We start from the raw sequence: 20,244 nt of genomic DNA on the forward strand, positions 1-20,244 counted from the left end.
GAGAGAAACTCCGTCTCAGAAACAAAAAAGGAGGAATCTTCTGGGTAGAGGAAATCGCAGGTACCAAGGCACTGTGCTAGTGTTGTTGGGATCTTAGCAAGCTAGAGGGTGACAGAGGCCCATTTTATAGCCTGTTGGAGATCTTGTCAGGGCCTTCTGGTTCCCACCAGTAAGGCTACCTTCTACCTTCTCTGCACTGAGTATGCCTCTCATCCGAAATGCCGGGATGAACATACAAGGATCTTTGTGGCAAAATCCCAGCTGTACATAATAGGATCTTTCTGGTGGTCAGTATAGTGTAGAGCAGTGCCTTTCAAACCATCTGTGGTAGAAGTGCTGGTTTTAAATTTCCAATCAATTGTGTCAGTATTTCCACAAAATTAGTATAAATTAATGACCAGAAAAATAAAATTTTGAGAACATCCAAAATACAAACCCATCTCTTTTTATTTGGGTTAGCAGAGGTAAAATCATGCTGTCAGGTTGCTATGTAAGTTTCTGCAGCCTGGCCAACATGACAAAACCTTGTCTCTACTAAAATATAAGAATTAGCCGAGAATGTGGCCCAGGCCTGTAATCCCAGCTACTCAGGAGGCTGACGCACGAGAATCGTTTGAACCCAGGAGGCAGAGGTTGCAGTGAGCCGAGATCGTGCCACTACACTCCAGCCCAGGTAACAGAGTGAGACTCCATGTCAAAACAACAACAACAACAAAAGTTTCTAACCTTTACTCTCAGTTTCTGTACATGATTGTGAACTGACAACTGTTTTCAGACCAGCACTGGATCTCACACTTTGCTTTGAGCACTATGTAGAATGCCAAAGCCTGGGATTGCCTGGATACAAATTTCTGTCTTTGCCATTTGTTAGATGTGTAACTTACTAGATGTGCAAATTATTATTATTATTTGGAGACAGGGTCTGGCTCTGTTGCCCAGGCTGGAGTGCAATGGTGCGATCTTGGCTCACTGCAACCTCAGCCTCCGGGGCTCAAGTGATCCTCCCACCTCAGCCTCCCGAGTAGCTGGGACTACAAGTGTGTGACCACTATGCCCAGCTAATTTTTGTATTTTCTTGTAGAGATGGGGTTTTGCCATGTTGTCCAGGCTGGTCTCGAACTCCTGAGCTCAAGTGATCTACCTGCTTTAGCCTCCGAAAGTGCTGGGATTACAGGTGTGAGCCACCGCACCTGGCCTAGATGTGCAAATTATTTAATGAATCTGAGCCTCACTTTTACTATTTGTGAAAACAGGGCTAATAGTGTCTGTCTTATGGGGTTAAGCTCATGCAGCTGAACCAATTAGCAAGGTCTAGTGCACCCAGAAAGCACTTAATAAATGTCCTCTATTATGATGATTATAATTTTTATTTTCTTGCTCATTTGCGGGAAAAGCCCATGTGGGAAAGGCTTTTGACTATAAACAGATAAAAGAATTACCAGGCACAGATCATTACAGTAGCTGAAATTATTTGAGGGTTTACTTTGGTCAGCATTTAGACCTGAGGGCAACCCTATAATGAGGAAAATTCTTATTTTTTTGCTCTTAATCCCTCTGACAGTTGAGGAAATAGAAGCTCATAAAAGCTGAGTTCCTTCCAAAGGGGTAGCAACTAATAAATGGTGGATGCAGAATTTGACTCCAGGTGTGCTTAATGTAAGAGGCTTTGTTTCTAGCAGCTGGGTCCTTCTTTTGTCCTGGGGACTCTTGGGACCCAGTGCCACTGAATACCACTGGTTTTCTGGTGTCCTTGCAGTAACTATCCAAAGGTTACACACATCAGTGTTGAAGCAGGGTCGGCCTGGTCCCAGAAGAGCTTTTCCTCTCCTCTGCTGCCTCTTTTACCTGTAAATGTAGATGAGCTCGTTGTGGAGACTTAGGGCTGTGGGCTGGACCAAAGAAGGTAGGGTAAGAGGTAATGACAACCCTGGAAAAACTGTTAACTTTCAGTTTTCAGACAGGAATGATGAAAAAGGAAAATCTTATGAGTTTAAAGTGATGAAGACAAATATAGTGGAATCAAACGCTACTGTTGGTTAGTGTGTAAAGCCAGCAATTAGGGTGAAAATCTTGGCAAGGTGTGGTGGCTCATGCCGGTAATCCCAGCACTTTGGCAGGTTGAGGTGGAAGGATTGCTTGAGCCCAGGAGTTCAAGACCAGCCTGGGCAACATAGTGAAACCTTGCCTCTAGAAAAAAAAAAAGTACAAATATTAGCCAGGCGTGGTGGCATACACTTGTAGTTCCAGCTACTCAGGAGGCTGACGTGGGAGGATTGATTGAGCCTGAGAGGTTGAGGCTGCAGTGAGCCATGACTGTACCACTGCACCTGGCTCACAGTGTGATTGTACAGTATTTTAAATTTCTAGTTCGTTTGTAATTAATTTTTTTCCCAGCACACATCACTGAATTTCTGTAAGTTAAATGTACGTGATACGGCCTCAATGAATAATCCCGCTTCTCTTTCAGGCAAAACTTGGCCTTGAGACAAATATCAAAATAGAGTGGTGGATGCGGTTGGTGGATCCCAGCACTTGGGAGGCCAAGACTGGGGGATCACTTGAGGTCAGGAGTTCAAGACCAGCCTGGCCAACATGGTGAACGCCTGTCTCTACCAAAAATACAAACATTAGCTGGGTGTGGTGGCACGCACCTGTAGTCCCAGCTACTTGGGAGACTGGGCATGAGAATTGCCTAAACCCAAGAGGCAGAGGTTGCAGTGAGCCAAGATTGTGCCACTGCACTCCAGCCTGGGTGATAGAGCGAGACTCTGTCTTAAAAAACCTACAAAAACCTCCTGGGCTCAAGTGATCCCCCTGGCTTTGGCCTCCCAAAGTGATAGGATTACAGGCGTGAGCCAATGTGTCCTGCTGGTCTTTGAAATTTATTGCAACATTCTGTCACAGTAGTGCTTACTTGCCCCTTGCTGAGGCCTATTAGCTCATCTTCCCTGTCTTATCTGAGCTGTTCTCTTCTCCAGGCTTCTTGCACCTGGGTGGCCTCCGCACTGCCCTGTACAACTACATCTTTGCTAAGAAGTACCAGGGGAGCTTCATCCTGAGGCTGGAGGACACAGATCAGACTCGCTTTGTGCCTGGGGCAGCGGAGAATATTGAGGACATGCTGGAGTGGGCAGGTGAGCCTGGCAGAGAAAGGATCTTTCTGCAGGGGAGGAACAGAAAGCAGGAAAAGGAGCCTGTGGGTCTTCTCATGGAGCTCAGGGTGGAAAATGAGGAGTTTCTGGAAAAATAACTGTGTTTGTACTGCCCGGGGTGGCAGATGCCACCTGAAAAAAATGCTGCAGCTCTCTGAAACACAGCTCCAAGACTGGTTTCTTTATTTTTTAATTTTTTAGAGTCAGGGTCTCATTCTGTTGGCTAGAGTTCCATGGCACAATCATAGCTTATTGTAGACTTGACCTGGGCTCAAGTGATCCTCCCACCTTAGCCTCCGAAGTAGATGGGACTACAGGCACGCACCACCACCCCTGGCTAATTTTTAGTTTTTTATTTTTTTGTAAAGATGAGATCTCGCTGTGTTGCCCAAGCTATTCTCAGACTCCTGGGCTCAAGCAATCCTCTTGCTACAGCCTCCCAAAGAGCTGGGATAACAGGTGTGAGCCACTGACAAGGCTGTTTTGAGATTCCTATTTTCACCTCAGAATCTCAAGTCCATTCCCTACAGGGGCCAGGCAGGAAACACAGACCAAGTGGGAATTGGAGGAGCTGGGCTGGTGCTGAGCTGTGGAAACCACATCTCATCCAGAGGAGGGAGTGCCTCTGAGCTCCAGCTCCTTGTACCTATGCGGGAACGCTGGCCCAGCTTGTCCAGTCTTCTGAGTTCCAACAAGAGCCAGAAATAGTTTTTCTGGATGAATACTTACCGTTATTAAATCTGGGCTCAGATTTTTTTTTAACCACATTGTATAAGTCACACAAAACACGTACAGCTTCTGAAGTTGATCTTGTGGGAAGTTTAATCCTGAGGACAGCTAAGGTTAGGGAGAACAAAGAGGAGTGTGTTTCCTTTTCCTGGGTTGACAGTTGTCTACCTATATGGACAGGTGTGACTAGAAAAGGGGAGATTCCCAAGGAAAAATACCAAGACTTTGCTAGTCTAGAGATTGAAAAGAAAAAAGAAAAATCCCAAGACTGTTTTGAGATGTGTGTTCCAATCTCAGATAAATTACTCACTAGACTCTGGATTCCTAAAGAGTACAAAATGATTTCATATTTTTTATTGTAAAAGGCTTTAGCAGGTGTTCAGTCAAGGTCCGTTGAATAAAGGATTCTATACAAGATCAGATACTGTGATCAAGGGACCATTCTAGGTGTTAGAGACATTTAACAAAGACCCTGCACATGGCCAGGTACAGTGGCTCGTGCCTGTAATCCCAGCACTTTGGGAAGCCAAGACGTGTTAATCACTTGAGGTCAGGAGTTCGAGGCCAGCCTGGCCAATATGGCAAAAACCCCATCTTTACTAAAAATACAAAAATTAGCTGGTATGGTATGGTATGCCTGTATTTCCAGCTACTTGGGAGGCTGAGGCACAAGAATTGCTTGAACCCAGGAGGCAGAGGTTGCAGTGAACTGAGATCGCGCCGCCGTACTCCAGCCTGGGCGACAGAGTGAGACTGTCTTAAAAAAATAAAAATAAAAAAAAAGTCTGTATGCGGTGGCTTACACCTATAATCCTGTAATCTCAGCACTTTGGGAGGCCAAAGCAGGCAGATCACAAGGTCAGGAGATTGAGACCATCCTGGCTAACATGCTGAAACGCCATCTCTACTAAAAATACAAAAAACCAGCCAGGCGTGGTGGCAGGCACCTGTAGTCCCAGCTACTCGGGAGGCTGAAGCAGGAGAATGGCGTAAACCTGGGAGGCAGAGCTTGCAGTGAGCCTAGATCACGCCACTGCACTCCAGCCTAGGCAACAGAGCGAGACTCCGTCTCAAAAAAAAAAAAAAAAAAAACCCTGTGCTCAGTGACAAGGGGAAAGACAGATAAGTGGATTAGTTATTTCTCTTTTTTAAAATTTTTTTAACAAACAAAATCTTATTCTGTTGCCCAGGCTAGAGTGCGGTGGTTCAAACACAGCTCACTGTAATCTCAAATTCCTGAGCTCAAGGGATCCTCTCACCTTAGCCTCCTGGGTAGCTGGAACTATAGCTGTGTGCCACCACGCCCGGCTAATTTTATTAATTTATGTTTTTGTAGAGATCGGGTCTCGCTATGTTACCCAGGCTGCTGTTGAACCCCTGACCTCAAGTAATTCTCCTGCCTCGGCTTCCCAAAGTGCTGGCATCACAGTCATGAACCATCACTCCTGGCTCCTAATTCATTCTTCATAGGATATTAAATGATAATAACCAGTATGGAGAAAAGAGTAACAGGCTTAGAAACTGGGGCGAGGGATGCCCTTGTAGATAGGGTGGTCTCCTCTTAGGAGGTGACGCTGGAGCAGAGACCTGCATGAAGTGAGGAGGCAGCCCCGTGGTGACCTGGGGGAAGATGTTCAAAGCAAAAAGAATAGCCAATGCAGAGGCCCCATGGAAAGAAAGTTCTGGATGTATTTGAGGAGCATCAAAAAGACCAGCTTGGTTTAACCATAGTGAGCAGAATGACCAGGGATGTGAGGATAGAAGGCTTGCCAGGCGGGGCACAGGGGTTCCTGCCTGGAATCCCAGCACTTTGGGAGGCCAAGGACAGAGGATCACTTGGACTCAGGAGTCCAAGACCAACCTGGGCCACGTAGTGAGACCTTGTCTCTATAAAAAATTATCCGGAGGTAGTGGTGTACTCCTATAGTCCCAGCTACTTGGGAGGCTGAGGTGGGAGCATCACCTGAGCCTGGGGAAGTTGAGGTTGTAAGCTGTGATCATGTTACAGGATTCCTTCAGTGCCACTTTGCCAGCCAGAAATCTCTGCAGCTGCCGTCACCTCTGTCGGGCCTTGCTTGGGCCTTCTGGGCCCACTTGGCCCAGCAGGCCGCACTTGGCTCATGCCCACTTGGATCCCACACCTGCTGTGGCCCCACACTCGGCCCATGGCTGGACTGGATGTGCCACTGGGTGGCTTCTTTGTTGGGTGCCGGCATCTAGATGAGGGGAACATGGTGGCACCCAAAAACTTGGGAGATGCCAGCAGTTGTGGAGCTCCAAGGGGTGTTACGGCTCTTGTTTGGGGAATCCTGAGGTCCGAGCCCCCAGGTCTGAGCCCCCAGCACTGTCTCAGCTCTTCACTCCTTTAGCTTGGTGAGCAGGAGCATGTTACAGCTCTCTTTCTCCCGCAGTCCTTTGAGCAGGAGCATGTTACAGCTCTCTCCCATAGTCCGGTGAGCTGGAGCGTGTTACAGCTCTCTTTCTCCCTAGTCCAGTGAGTGGGAGTGTGTTACAGCTCTTTTATTCCCATCACCCGCAGCTTGGCGAGTTTTGGGTTCTTGTCCTGCAACCAAGAGGAAGAGGTGTGCAGGTACTGTAGAGTGAGTATGGCAGAGAAGAATTTTACTGAGTGACAGAAGGGAAACTCTCCACTGCGAGAGTGGGCCCTGAAAGTGGTAGCCATCTGTGAGGCTGAGTCTGGTGTTTTTATGGGCTTAGAGTGGGGGAGTGCCTGCCGATTGGTCCATGAGTGGTCTTGGAAAAAGGACCATTCAGTTGGTTAAGACATATCATCCAGAAGGAACCAATCAAGAGAGAGTGGGTGAGACAGAGAAAGAAGTTCTCACTCCAGTCATGGACTCTATCCTGAACTGACAGTTTGGTTTTCAGGCTTTGGGCTGTCTTTGGCTTAGAGGTCAGATTTCACCAGGGATTGTCCGTGACTGCATAGGAATTCGTCTGTCTCCTGTCAGTCATGCCATTACACTCCAGCCTGAAGTGACAGAGTGAGACGCTGTCTCAAAAAAAAAAAAAAAGAAGGCTTTCCAGGAGCCAAATTACCTGGTGCTTCACAAACGGAGATGAAGGCTTCACTTTCACGGAGGATCTGCTACTTATCAGGTACCATGCGAGGCATGAGGGATACAGTGATGACCAGCGCTGATGGTGCTGGGCCCCACCCTCCTGGAACTCCTGTGGCAGCATCATTGTGAGAATGAGGCTTGCAACCCAGACCTTGTCCCCCACCCTGGTATTTTGTCGAGGCAGAGGACAGGTATTCAGGCACCCTGTGGTGGCTGACTTCTAGAGCACCTTGCTTTGGGAGTCATTCTTTCTTTTCTTATGTTTTTCATTTTATTGATTGATTGATTGAGATGGAGTTGCTCTGTCGCCCCGGCTGGAGTGCAGTGGCGCCATCTCGGCTCATTGCAAGCTCCACCTCCCGGGTTCACGCCATTCTCCTGCCTCAGCCTCCTGAGTAGCTGGGACTACAGGCGCCCACCACCACACCCGGCTAATTTTGTTGTTGTATTTTTCGTAGAGACGGGGTTTCACCATGTTGGTCCGGATGGTCTCAATCTCCTGACCTCGCGATCCGCCTGCCTCAGCCTCCCAAAGTGCTGGGATTACAGATGTGAGCCACCACGCCCGGCTATTATTATTTTTTTTAGAGGCGGTGTTTCACCGTCTAGATGGTGGTTTCGAACTCCTGGGTTCAAATGAGCCACCTACCTCGGCCTCCCAAAGTCCTGGGATTACAGGTATGACCCAGCATGCCTGGCCTTTTTAAAAAATTGACATATCAAGCCTGTAATCTCAGCACTTTAGGAGGCCGAGATGGGCGGATCATGAGGTCAGGAGATCGAGACCATCCTGGCGAACACGGTGAAACCCCGTCTCTACTAAAAAAGTACAAAAAACTAGCTGGGCGAGGTGGCAGGTACCTGTAGTCCCAGCTACTAGGGAGGCTGAGGCAGGAGAATGGCATAAACCCGGGAGGCGGAGCTTGCAGTGAGCTGAGATCTGGCCACTGCTCTCCAGCCTGGGCGACAGAGCAAGACTCTGTCTCAAAAAAGAAAAAAAAAATTGACATATAAGCCAGGCACAGTGGCTCTCGCCTGGCTCTCACCTGGGGTGGCTCTCCCAGCACTTTGGGAGGCCAGAGCAGGTGGATCACAAGGTCAGGAGTTCGAGACCAGCCTGGCCAACATGGTGAAACCCGTCTCTAGTAAAAATACAAAAACTAGTTGGGCGTGGTTGGTGGCGCATGCTTGTAATCCCAGCTACTCGGGAGGCTGAGGCAGGAGAATTGCTTGAACCGGGTGTTGGAGGTTGCAGTGAGCCGAGATTGTGCCACTGCACTCCAGCCTGGGTGACAGAGCTAGACTCTGTTGTGGGGGAAGAAAAAAAATGACATATAATTCCCATAATATGAAATTTATCATATCAAAGTGTACAGTTCAGTGGTTTTCAATGTATTCACTGTGTTGTGCGACCATCACCACTAATTCCAGAACGTTTCCATCACCCCTAAAAGAAACTCTTCCTTATTAGCAGTCACTCTCCATTCTACCCTCTCCTACCGCCTGGCAACTATCAATCTCTTTATGCCTTCCGACTACCAATCTCTTTCTGCTTTCATGGATTTGCCTCTTCTGGACGTTTCATGTGAATGAGATCATACAACATTTGTCCTTCTGTGACTGGCTTCCTTCACTTACCATAAGCTCATCTGTGGTCTGTCAGTGCTTCGTTTCTTTTTATAGCCAAATAATATTCATTGTATGGATATACTACGTTTTGTTTATTCATCACTAGTGGATGAACATTTTGGTTACCTCTGGTTTTGGGCTGTCGAATAAAACTCTATGAACATTTACTTGCCAGTTTTTAAATTAACAGGTTTTCCGTTCTCCTAGGGGAGTCCCTCTTAAACCCTGGGGCATTCCAAGATACCACATTAAAGAGACTTGTTTAGCATTAGATCAAGAAGGGACCCCCCCAAATTTACCCAATTCAGCCCTCCTTTCTGACAAATGAAGAAATGGAGGTCCTGTGAGAGGGAGCCAAGTAACATGATAATCACAGCTGGCTGGGTGCCGTGGCTCATGCCTGTAATTCCAGCACTGGGACGCTGAGGCAGGAGGATCACTTGAGCCCAGGAGTTTGAGACCAGCCTGGGCAACATAGGCAGACCTTGTCTCTGTAGAAAACTTAAAAAAAGTTAGCCAGGCCTGGTGGCATGTACCTGTAGTCTCAGCTACTTGGGAGTCTGAGGTGGGAGGATTGCGTGAGCCTGAAAAGTTGAGGCTTCAGTGAGCTGAGATCATGCCACTGCACTCCAGCCTGGGCAACAGAGTGAGACCGTCTCAAATAAATAAATAAATACCAAAGCATAGAGAGCACTGAGCACAGGCCACATGATGAGTACTTTACTTACATCGTCGTATTCTAGTCTCATGATGATCCTCATGAGAAAGTTACTACTTATTTCCTTCTTTGACAAATGAGTACCCAGAGCCCAGAAAGATGACTTCCCAAGGTGTCTGAGCTGTCTGGTACATTTGAACCCAGGCACACTCAGCTCAGTTTGTGTTAGCATTGAGGGTAGCAGGGTGAACAATGTCCTTATTTTCCCAATTCATTTGAAAGCTCTTTGAGGGCAGAAACACCATCTTCCAGTTCTCGTGTCCCTGTGCCCTCTCCTGAAAGCATTCATAATGAAATTTATCCTACGTAACCAGAGGGAATTGGACTTTGGATTGGGAGTTTGGCTTACAGTAGATCGTATTTAGTCTATAGCATATATTGAAACTGTCCTAAATATACACCACTGGGCTAAGCACTTGTAAGCTCTGACACATTTATTCTCACAGTTCCCTCTGCACAGGAGGCTGCTAGCTCCACTTTTCAAAACAGGAAACTGAGGCTTAGAAAGACTAAGTCTAGCTGGGCATGGTGGCATATGCCTATAATCCCAGCTACTTGAGAGGCTGAGGTGGAAGGATCACTCGAGCCTAGAAATTGGATACTGTAGTGAGCTATGATTGCACTACTGCACCCTAGCCTGAGTGACACAGCAAGACTCGCTTTCTACTAAAAAATTAGCCAGATGTGGTAATGTGCACCCGTAGTCCTAGCTACTCGGGAGGCTGAGGCGGTGGGGTGGCTTGAGCCTGGAAGTTCAAGTCTGCAGTGTGCTATGATCACAGCACTGCACTTCAGCTGTGTGATAGAGTGCGACCCCATCTCTTAGAAAAAGAAAGGCTAAGTACCACAAACAGCAGTGTGATGAGTGGTTGAGTGTTGGCTCCGGTGCCCATTAGTCTGGGTTTGAAGCTGATCGTGCCCCTTCTACTCGGCCAGGTGACAAAGCACCTCTGTGCCTCAGTGTCCTCCTTACAGAATGGGGAAATAACTGCACCTACCTGCTAGGGTGGGTTTGAGGCTTCAGGGAAAAGTGTCTTTTTTTTTTTTTTTCTGAGACAGAGTCTTGCTCTGTCACCCAGGCTGGAGTGCAGTGGCGCGATCTCCGCTCACTGCAAGCTCCGCCTCCCGGCTTCACGCCATTCTCCTGCCTCAGCCTCCCAAGTAGCTGGGACTACAGATGCCCACCACCACGCCTGGCTAATTTTTTGTATTTTTAGTAGAGACGGGGTTTCACCGTGTTAGGCAGGATGGTCTCGATCTCCTGACCTCGTGATCCGCCTGCCTCGGCCTCCCGAAGTGATGGGATTACAGGCGTGAACCACCGCACCCAGCCAAAAGTGTCTTTTATGGCACTCAGCACCCTGGTACTCACACATTGGTAGCACCTTGGGATCCCTTGTCACAACTACTAAGTGGCAGAACCAGGAGTCCAACCAGGGCCTGATGGGCTGTTCTCTGAACCACAATTTTTTTCTCCTAAGTCAGCTGTTCCCAGGCCTGGGCTTGTTTCTCCCTCTCCAGGGAAGCAATGGATTGAGAGGACATACAATTGGGGGTGTGGACTTCGGAGCCCTACACCTCTGTTTGCTCCTTAGTCCATGAGCCCATGCAACTTTCAGTGCTTTACCTCTGTGTTTTAACTTTTCATCTCCAAAAGGGACATTGGGCCGGGTGCAGTGGCTCACACCTATAATCCGAGCACTTTGAGAGGCTGAGGTGGGTGGATCACCTGAGGTCGGGAGTTCAAGACCAGCCTGGCCAATGTGGTGAAACCCTGTCTCTGCTAAAAATACAAAAATTAGCTGGGTGAGGTGGCACATGCTTGTAATCCCAGCTATTCTGGTGGCTAAGGCAGGAGATTTGCTTGAACTTGGGAGGTGGAGGTTCATGTGAGCCAAGATTGCACCACTGCACTCCAGTCTGGGCAACAGAGCGAGACTCTGCCTCAAAAAGAAGGGGGGTCGGCGGAGGGGTAGGGCTGGGAGCGGTGGCTCACCTGTAATCCCAGCACTTTGGGAGGCCGAGGTGGGCGGATCACCTGAGGTCGGGAGTTCAAGACCAGCCTGACCAACATGGAGAAACTCCATCTCTATTAAAAATACAAAAATTAGCCAGGCATGGTGGCACATGCCTGTAATCCCAGCTACTCAGGAGGCTGAGGTAGGAGAATTGCTTGAACCCAGGAGGCGGAGGTTGCCGTGAGCTGAGATCACGCCACTGCACTCTAGCCTGAGCAACAAGAGTGAAACTCTGCCTCAAATAGAAAAGTCGGGGGGGACATTGTACTCATGCCAACTTTATGGATTGTTATAAGGATTAAAGCTTTAATATATGCATAAAGCACTTAGAGCAATGCCTGGGAACAAGTGCTGTGTGCACCTTAGCTGTTATTATGGCCTGTGTTCCAGGCATCCCCCCTGATGAGAGCCCCCGCCGGGGTGGTCCTGCTGGGCCCTATCAGCAATCTCAGCGATTGGAACTGTACGCCCAGGCCACAGAGGCGCTGCTGAAGACCGGAGCTGCTTATCCCTGTTTCTGCTCACCCCAGCGACTGGAGCTCCTGAAGAAGGAGGCCTTGCGGAACCACCAGATGCCCCGGTAAGAACCCCAACTTGTTGCATATGCCTCACCGACATTGGGTGTGTTTGTTACCTGGTGCTGCATAAGAAATTTCCTTAAATGTGTATTATCTCTCAGTTTCTTTGGGTCAGGCATCTGAGTGTGGCCTCACCAGTTCCTTTGGCTCAGGGATTCTCAAAGCCACAGGCAACTACAGGTCCTAGCCAGTCCTGGGGTTCTCTTAAGGCTTAGCTTGGGGAGGATCTACTTCTGTCTCCTCTCATAAGGCTATTGGCCAGCCTCAGGTCCTCGCTAGCTGTTGCCTGGAGACATCAGTTCTTTGCCATGTGGGCCTCTCCATAGGGCAGCTCACAGCATGGCAGCCAGCATTCCTCAAAGCCAGCCAAGGAGACAGTGAGCAGGTACAAGCTGGAGTCCACCTAGTTGTGGTAAAAGCTCACCACTTTTAGAGGCTGTGTATTCCTTATCTGGAATGCCTGGGACCAGAAGTGTTTTGGATTTTGGATTTTTTGCATATTGAGATATCTGCATAGATATGAGATACCTTGGGGATGGGACCCAAGTCTAAACATGAGATTCTTTTATGTTTCATGTACCTTATACACAGGCTGAAGGTGATTTTAGGCAATATTTTAAATAATTTTGTGCATGAAACAAAGTTTTGACTATTTTGACTGTAGCCTGTCACATATGTTTGGGTGGTCAATTTTCTACTTATGGCATCATGTCAGCACTCAAAAGATTTCAAATATCGGATCAGTTGTGGCCTTTTTTTTTTTTTTTTTTTTTTGAGACAGAGTCTCACTCTGTTGCCCAGGCTGGAGTGCAGTGGTGCCATCTTGGCTTACTGCAACCTCTGCCTCCCAGCTTCAAGCAATTCTGCCTCAGCCTCCTGTGTAGCTGGGACTACAGTCGCGTGCCGCCACAACTGGCTCATTTTTGTGTTTTTAATAGATATGGGATTTTGTCATGTTGCCCAGGCTGTTCTCAAACTCCTGAACTCAAGCAGTCTTCCCACCTCAGCCTCCCAAAGTGCTGGGATTGCAGGCATGAACCACTGTACCTGGACCATTGTAGCATTTCAGATTAGACATACTTGGCATTATTTTTGTTCATTAGACAGAAGTCACTAGGCCCAGCCCACACACAAGGGGAGGGGACTACACAAGGACAGAAACACCAGAAGGCGAGAATGACTGGGGGCCATGTTAGAAGCTGCCTGACACATTGGGTCTCAGAATGTAATGTGTAAAGTAATTTTAATTACTTGTTATTTTGAATGAGCAAAATGTTCTATATTTAAAAGGTCCACAGGGCGGACATGGTGGCTCACGCCTGTAATCACAGCACTTTGGGAGGCTGAGGTGGGTGGATCATGAGGTCAGGAGTTCAGGATCAGCCTGGCCAATGTAATGAAACCCCGTCTCTACTAAAAATACAAAAATTAGCTGGGCATGGTGGTATGCCTGTAGTCCCAGCTGCTCAAGAGGCTGAGGCAGGAGAATCATTTGAACCCAGGTGGAGGTTGCAGTGAGCTGAGATTGCACCACTGCACTCCAGCCTGGGTGACAGAGCAAGACTCTGTCCCCACAAAAAAAATAAAAGAAAAACAAAAGGTCCACAAAGGGCCGGGTGTGGTGGCTCACGCCTGTAATCCCAGCACTTTGGGAGGCGGAGGCAGGCAGATCATTTGAGGTCAGGAGTTGGAGACCAGCCTGGCCAACGTGGTGAAACCCCATCTCTACTAAAAATACAAAAATTAGGCCTGGAGTGATAGCTCACGCCTGTAATCCCAGTACATTGGGAGGCTGAGGTGGGCAGATCACCTGAGGTCAGGAGTTCAAGACCAGCCTGGCCAATATGGTGAAACCCCATCTCTACAAAAATACAAAAATTAGCTGGGCATGATGGCGGGTGCCTGTAATCCCAGCTACTTGGGAGGCTGAGGCAGGATAATAGCTTGAACCTGGAGAGTGAAGGTTGCAGTGAGCCGAGATCGTGCCATTGCACTCCAGCCTAGGTGACAGAGCGAGACTCCGTCTCAGAAAAAAATTAGCTGAGCTTCGTGGTGCATGCCTGTAATCCTAGCTACCTTGGAGGTTGAGGTACTAGAATCACATGAACCCAGAAGGTGGAGGTTGCAGTGAGCTGAGATTGTGCCATTGTACTGCAGCCTGGGTGACAGAGGGAAGCTGTCTCAAAAAAAAAAAAAGGTCCATAAAGACATATATTGAAAGAACTCTCTTCCAGTCTTGACTGCGGCCGCTCAGTTCTGCAGAGACAACCAATGTTAAAATTTTGTTATGTCTCCTCCAGAGACATTCAGTACATATACCAATAAGGGCGTATATTTTCTCTTTTTCCTTATTCACATGGTAGCACACAATGTACTATGTACATGCTATGTGGGGCAATTTACCATGTCCACTTACTATCTTGAGGATCAGATATCAGTCCATAATAATGCATAATATTCCGTTTATGGATATAACTTCATTTACTTAATCAGTTTCATCTTAACCTTTATTTTTAATTTATTTCATTTCATTCCTTTCCCCTCCCCCTCCCCCTCCCCCCCCCCTTTCCCTTTCCCTTGCTCTATTCCCCAGGCTGGAGTGCAATGGCGCGATCTTGGCTCACTTCAATCTCCGTCTCCCGGGTTCAAGTGATTCTCTGGCCTCAGCTTCCCGAGTAGCTGGGATTACAGGCGCCCGCCACTACACCCGGCTAATGTTTGTATTTTTTTAGTAGAGACGAAGTTTTACCATGTTGGTCAGGCTGGTCTCAAACTCCTGACCTCTGGTGATCTGCCCAAGTGATCTTCAAGTGGCCTCCCAAAGTGCTGGGATTACAGGCATGAGCTACTACGCCCGGCCTTAACAAATCTTTATGTTATTATTTTTTTTTTTTGGAGAAGGATTCTTGCTCTGTTGCCCAGGCTGGAGTGCAGTGGTGTGATCTTGGCTCACTGCAACCTCCACCTCCTGGATTTAAGCAATTCTCCTGTCTCAGCCTCCTGAGGAGCTGGGACTAGAGGTGCACGCTGCCACACTTGGCTAATTTAATTTTCTTTTGTATTTAGTAGAGACAGGGTTTCACCGTGTTGCCCAGGCTGGTCTCTAACTCTTGAGCTCAGGCAATCTACCTGCCTCAGCCTCCCAGAGTGCTAGGATTACAGGAGTGAGCCACCGCATCCGGCCCAAACCTTTATGTTATTTCTAATATTTGGTTATAAAAGAAGAGAGCTGTGATTACTAATGTTGACATATGTCATTTTGCACTTGTGCAGTGTGTTTGCTGAATACCGTCCTAGAGGTGGAATTCCTGGGTCGAGTTGTAGCTTTGATGGATATCGCCAAGTGGCTGGCCCTTTGCTTGTTTATACTCCCATCCACAATAGCATCATCATATTTACATTGCAGTGCCAGTGAACTATTTGGTCAAGGGCTCAGCTATTTGGCCAAAGTCATGACATTTACGGTGACATTGCCTTTTTATTATAAACAATCTATTTATTGACAGAAGATTTTTTTTTCCCCATCTCATTCTGTGACCCAGGCTGGAGTACAGCAGCATGATCACAGCTCATTGCAGCCTTGAATCTCCTGGGTTCAAGCAATCCTACAACCTCAGCCTCCCAAGTAGCTGTGACCACAGCCACGTACCACCACTCAGAGCTAGTGTTTTGTTTTTTTTAGTTTTGTTTTGAGATGGGGTCTCACTCTGTCCCTCAGATTGGAGTGCAGCGATGTGATCTCGGCTCAAGGCAACCTCTGCCTCCTGGGCTCAAGCAGTCCTCCCATCTCAGCCTCCCAAACAGCTGGAACCACAGGTGTATGCTGCCATGCCCAGCAATTTTTTTTTTTGTATTTTTGGTAGAGGCAGGGTTTCTCCATGTTGCCTAGGCTGGTCTCAAACTCCTGAGTACAGGAGATCCACCCACCTCAGCCTCCCAAAGTGCTGGGATTATAGGTGTGAGCCATCATGCCTGGCTGGCACACAGCTAGTTATTAAATTTTTGTAGAGATGGAATTGCCCTATTTTGCCCAGGCTGGTATGAAACTTAAGCGATTTTCCCACCTCAGCTTCCCAAAGTGCTGGGATTATAGGCATGAGCCACCATGCCTGGCCAACAGATTATTATTATTTTTTTTAAGTTATGGTCATGCCCTGTTGTGGAATCCATGCAGCCATATATTTATTTATTTATTTATTTATTTATTTATTTCAAACTTTCAGGATTTGTATTAAATCCTAGTTTCGTTTAACAGTATCTGATGTTATACACATCATCTCATGGTGAACGTGTTTAATAAGTGAAAGCAAATCAGACAGCTCATCTAAGTCGTTATTTTTTGCAGACTAAACAGTAAGGTAATAATGATGGACACTTGCTCAGTGTTCATACAAGCTGTGTTGGTTATCAAAGTATATCTGCTAATGTTTAATAAAGAGAGTGAAATGTCATTGGGGTGGAAAAGTCAAATAAGCCTAGACATTTGGTTGGAAAAGAACAGATCCAGTATGGATTTCACAAACCAAAAGTTTGTGAAAACTCAGTGCAATACAAATCCTTTTTATCGTAAAAGCTTAGTTGAAACTAAAAGATCTGTAAAAACTATTACTTTGGGCCTTAAACAGTACTAGCTCTTAGGATCAAAAAAAGATCACAACTCCAGCCTGGGCAACATGGTGAAACCCCATCTATATTAAAGTACAAAAATTAGCTGGGTATGGTGGTGTGTGCCTGTAATCTCAGCTACTTAGGAGACTGAGGCAGGAGAATCTCCTGAACCAGGGAGTTGGAGGTTGCCATGAGCTGAGATTGTGCCACGGCACTCTAGCCTGGGAGACAGAATGAGACCCTGTCTCAAAAAAAAAAAAAAAAAAAGGGCCACAACTGTTGAGATTATATTACTTGATTTTATTTTACACTAGGTGGTAGGTACAAAGCAATCCTCCTTAATAAAGTTGACAGTTAGCGTCCCTGAAAACTTTTGTTTTCAGACAGGGTCTTGCTCTGTCACCCAGACTAGAGCGATGCAATCATGACTCACCACAGCCTTGACTTCCTGGGCTCAAGGGATCCTCCTGCTTCAGCCTCCCAAGTAGGTGGAACCACACATGTACCCACCATGCCCGGCTAATTCTTTTTTTTTTTTTTTTTTTAATTTCTAGTAGAGACAAGGTCTCATTACCCAGGCTGGTTTTGAACTCCTGGACTCAAGCAGTTCTCCTGCCCCTTGTCCTCCCAAAATGCTGGGATTACAGGAGTGAGCCACTGCACTTGGACAGAACATATTTAATAATGCACATTTAAAACAAGTATTCATCTTACAAGTTGTTCTGTAATCCAAACACGACAGCTTGGAGAACAGCATTTAGAAAACAAAAGTCAGTGTAAAAAGACAGATTAAAACAACTAGAAGCCAGGCACAGTGGCTCATGCCTGTAATTCCAGCACTTAGCGAGGCTGAGGTAGGCAGATCACCTGAGGTCAGGAGTTCGAGACCAGCCTGGCCAACATGGTGAAACCCCATCTCTACTGAAATTAGCCTGGCGTGGTGGGGTGCACCTGTAATCCCAGCTACTTGGGAGCCTGGGAGGCAGAGGCTACATGAGCCAAGATCACGCCGCTGCACTCCAGCCTGGGTGACAGAGTGAGACTCCATCTCAAAAACAAACTCAAAAAAACCCAACTAGGACAGTATAGGTTTTATATGGCTCAGACTTCATAGTTTTCTTACTGCATCATCAATGTATCGATGTAGAATATCTGTTCCAGGAAGGCACGGTGGCTGCCAAAGCGGGTGGCTTGCTTGAGCCCAGATATTCAAACTCAGCCTTTGCAACATGGTGAGCCCCCATTTCTACTACAAAAAATACAAAAATTAGCCAGGCATGGTGATGCATGCCTGTAGTCCCAGCTACGTGGGAGGCTGAGGTGGGAGAATCACTTTACCCTTGGGAAGGTCTAGGCTGCAGTGAGCTGTGATCACACTACTGTACTCCAGCCTAGGTGACAGAGTGAGACCCTGACTCAAAAAAAAAAGAAAGAAAAAATAAAAGAAAAGAAATAAACCCTGTCTCTATTAAAAATACAAAAAATTAGCTGGGTATAGTCATGCATACCTGTAGTCCCAGCTGCTCAGGAGGCTGAGATGGGAGAATCACCTGAACCCAGGAAGTCAAGACTGCAGTGAGCCATGATTGCACCGCTGCATTCAAGCCTGATCAAAGGGAGTGAAACCTTGTCTGCTGTCTCAATGAATGAATGAATGAATGAATGAATGAATGAGTGAATGAATGTTTCTTCAGCTGGCCCCTTTGCTCTGGATTTAAAGAAATACCTTTTCGGCCGGGTGCAGTGGCTCAAGCCTGTAATCCCAGCACTTTGGGAGGCCGAGACGGGAGGATCATGAGGTCAGGAGATCGAGACCATCCTGGCTAACACGGTGAAACCCCATCTCTACTAAAAAATACAAAAAACTAGCCGGGCGAAGTGGCGGGCGCCTGCAGTCCCAGCTACTCGGGAGGCTGAGGCAGGAGAATGGCGGGAACCCGGGAGGCGGAGCTTGCAGTGAGCTGAGATCCGGCCACAGCACTCCAGCCTGGGTGACAGAGCGAGACTCCGTCTCAAAAAAAAAAAAAAAAAAAAAGAAATACCTTTTCTTCTTGGTTTTATTTAACCTTTGAGATCCATCCAATAATCTCTAATATCATCAATTAGCACTTCCCCTTTAACATCACAAACACTAAGGTACTTCATTTTCCCAATCTGAAGCATATTATCAGCCGGGCACAGTGGCCTGTAATCTAATCGCAGCACTTTGGGAGACCGAGGAGGGTGGATCACTTGAGACCAGGAGTTCGAGACCAGACTGGGCAACATGGTGAAACGCCATCTCTATATGAAATTTAAAAAAAACATTATTTCTGCTGCCTCTGCTCTGTTTGGAAGATGACAGAGCTCCCGAAGTTTTGCCAGTCTTTTGTTCCATTACAAGTTTTTCTGAAGCAACTTGCTTTTTCTTCCTTTTTTTTTTTTTTTTTTGAGAGGGAGTCTCGCTCTGTCGCCCGGGCTGGAGTGCAGTGGCCGGATCTCAGCTCACTGCAAGCTCCACCTCCCGGGTTCACGCCATTCTCCTGCCTCAGCCTCCTGTGTAGCTGGGACTACAGGCACCCGCCACCTCGCCCGGCTAGTTTTTTTTGTATTTTTTAGTAGAGACGGGGTTTCACCGGGTTAGCCAGGATGATCTTGATCTCCTGACCTCGTGATCCGCCCGTCTCGGCCTCCCAAAGTGCTGGGATTACAGGCTTGAGCCACCACGCCCGGCCTTCTTCTTTAACTTTTTGTCAACCTCACTGTCAGAATTGCTGCCAGAAGAGCTTGAAGAAGCAAATTCCTTTGATTTAGACATTGCGCTGCCCTGCTCCTGCAGCTGAACACCCTCCTGTTCACTCATGTGCAACTGACTCATTTTTAAAAACTTTTTTTTGGCTGGTTACAGTGGCTCACGCCTGTGATCCCAGCACTTTGAGAGGCCAAGGCAGGCAGTTCACCAGGTCAGAAGTTCGAGACCAGCCTTACCAACATGGTGAAACCCGTTTCTACTAAAAATACAAAACTTAGTCGGGCGTGGTCACAGGCACCTGTAATCCTAGCTACCCTGAGACAGAGTACTGAGTACAGAGTACTGAGACTGAGACAGGAGAATTGCTTGAACCCGGGAGGCGGAGGTTGTGGTGAGCCGAGGTCACGCCACTGCACTCCAGCCTGGGAGACAGAGTGAGACTCCATCTCAAAAAAAAAAAAAGACCAACTTTTTTTTTTGAGATAGGGTCTCACCGTGTCACCCAGGCTAGAGAGCAGTGGCGCCATCATAGTTTACTGCGGCCTCAACCTCCTGGGCTCCAGTGATTCTTTTTTTTTTTTTTTGAGACGGAGTCTTGCTCTGTCGCCCAGGCTGGAGTGCAGTGGCCGGATCTCAGCTCACTGCAAGCTCCACCTCCCGGGTTTACGCCATTCTCCTGCCTCAGCCTCCCGAGTAGGTGGGACTATAGGCGCCTGCCACCTCGCCCGGCTAGTTTTTTTGTATTTTTTAGTAGAGACGGGGTTTCATCATGTTAGCCAGGATGGTCTCGATCTCCTGACCTCGTGATCCTCCCGTCTCAGCCTCCCAAAGTGCTGGGATTACAGGCTTGAGCCACCGCGCCCGGCCCCAGTGATTCTTCTACCTTGGTCTCCCACGGATCTTGGACTACAGGAATGCACCACCATGCCTGGCTGATTTTGTTTCATTTTGTTTTGTAGAGACAGAGTCTCACTATGTTGCCCAGGCTGGTATTTTAA

General features: G+C 47.5%; 2 protein-coding genes across 2 annotated transcripts in view; one reads left to right on the top strand and one right to left on the bottom strand.

Moving 5' to 3' along the window:
- Nucleotides 1-20,244, bottom strand: part of CHP2 (calcineurin like EF-hand protein 2) — a 256,785-nt gene that overhangs the window by 199,909 nt on the left and 36,632 nt on the right. The window lies entirely within an intron of this gene.
- EARS2 (glutamyl-tRNA synthetase 2, mitochondrial) overlaps nt 1-20,244 on the top strand; it is a 174,499-nt gene that overhangs the window by 140,210 nt on the left and 14,045 nt on the right. The window contains exons 3-4 of the mRNA XM_050773837.1: nt 2,979-3,134; nt 11,720-11,909. Coding sequence (XP_050629794.1) covers nt 2,979-3,134; nt 11,720-11,909 — 346 coding nt within the window. The remainder of the gene's footprint in view (nt 1-2,978; nt 3,135-11,719; nt 11,910-20,244) is intronic.

This window comes from Macaca thibetana, chromosome 20 (assembly GCF_024542745.1).
Source record: "Macaca thibetana thibetana isolate TM-01 chromosome 20, ASM2454274v1, whole genome shotgun sequence".
Lineage (NCBI taxonomy): Eukaryota > Metazoa > Chordata > Mammalia > Primates > Cercopithecidae > Macaca > Macaca thibetana.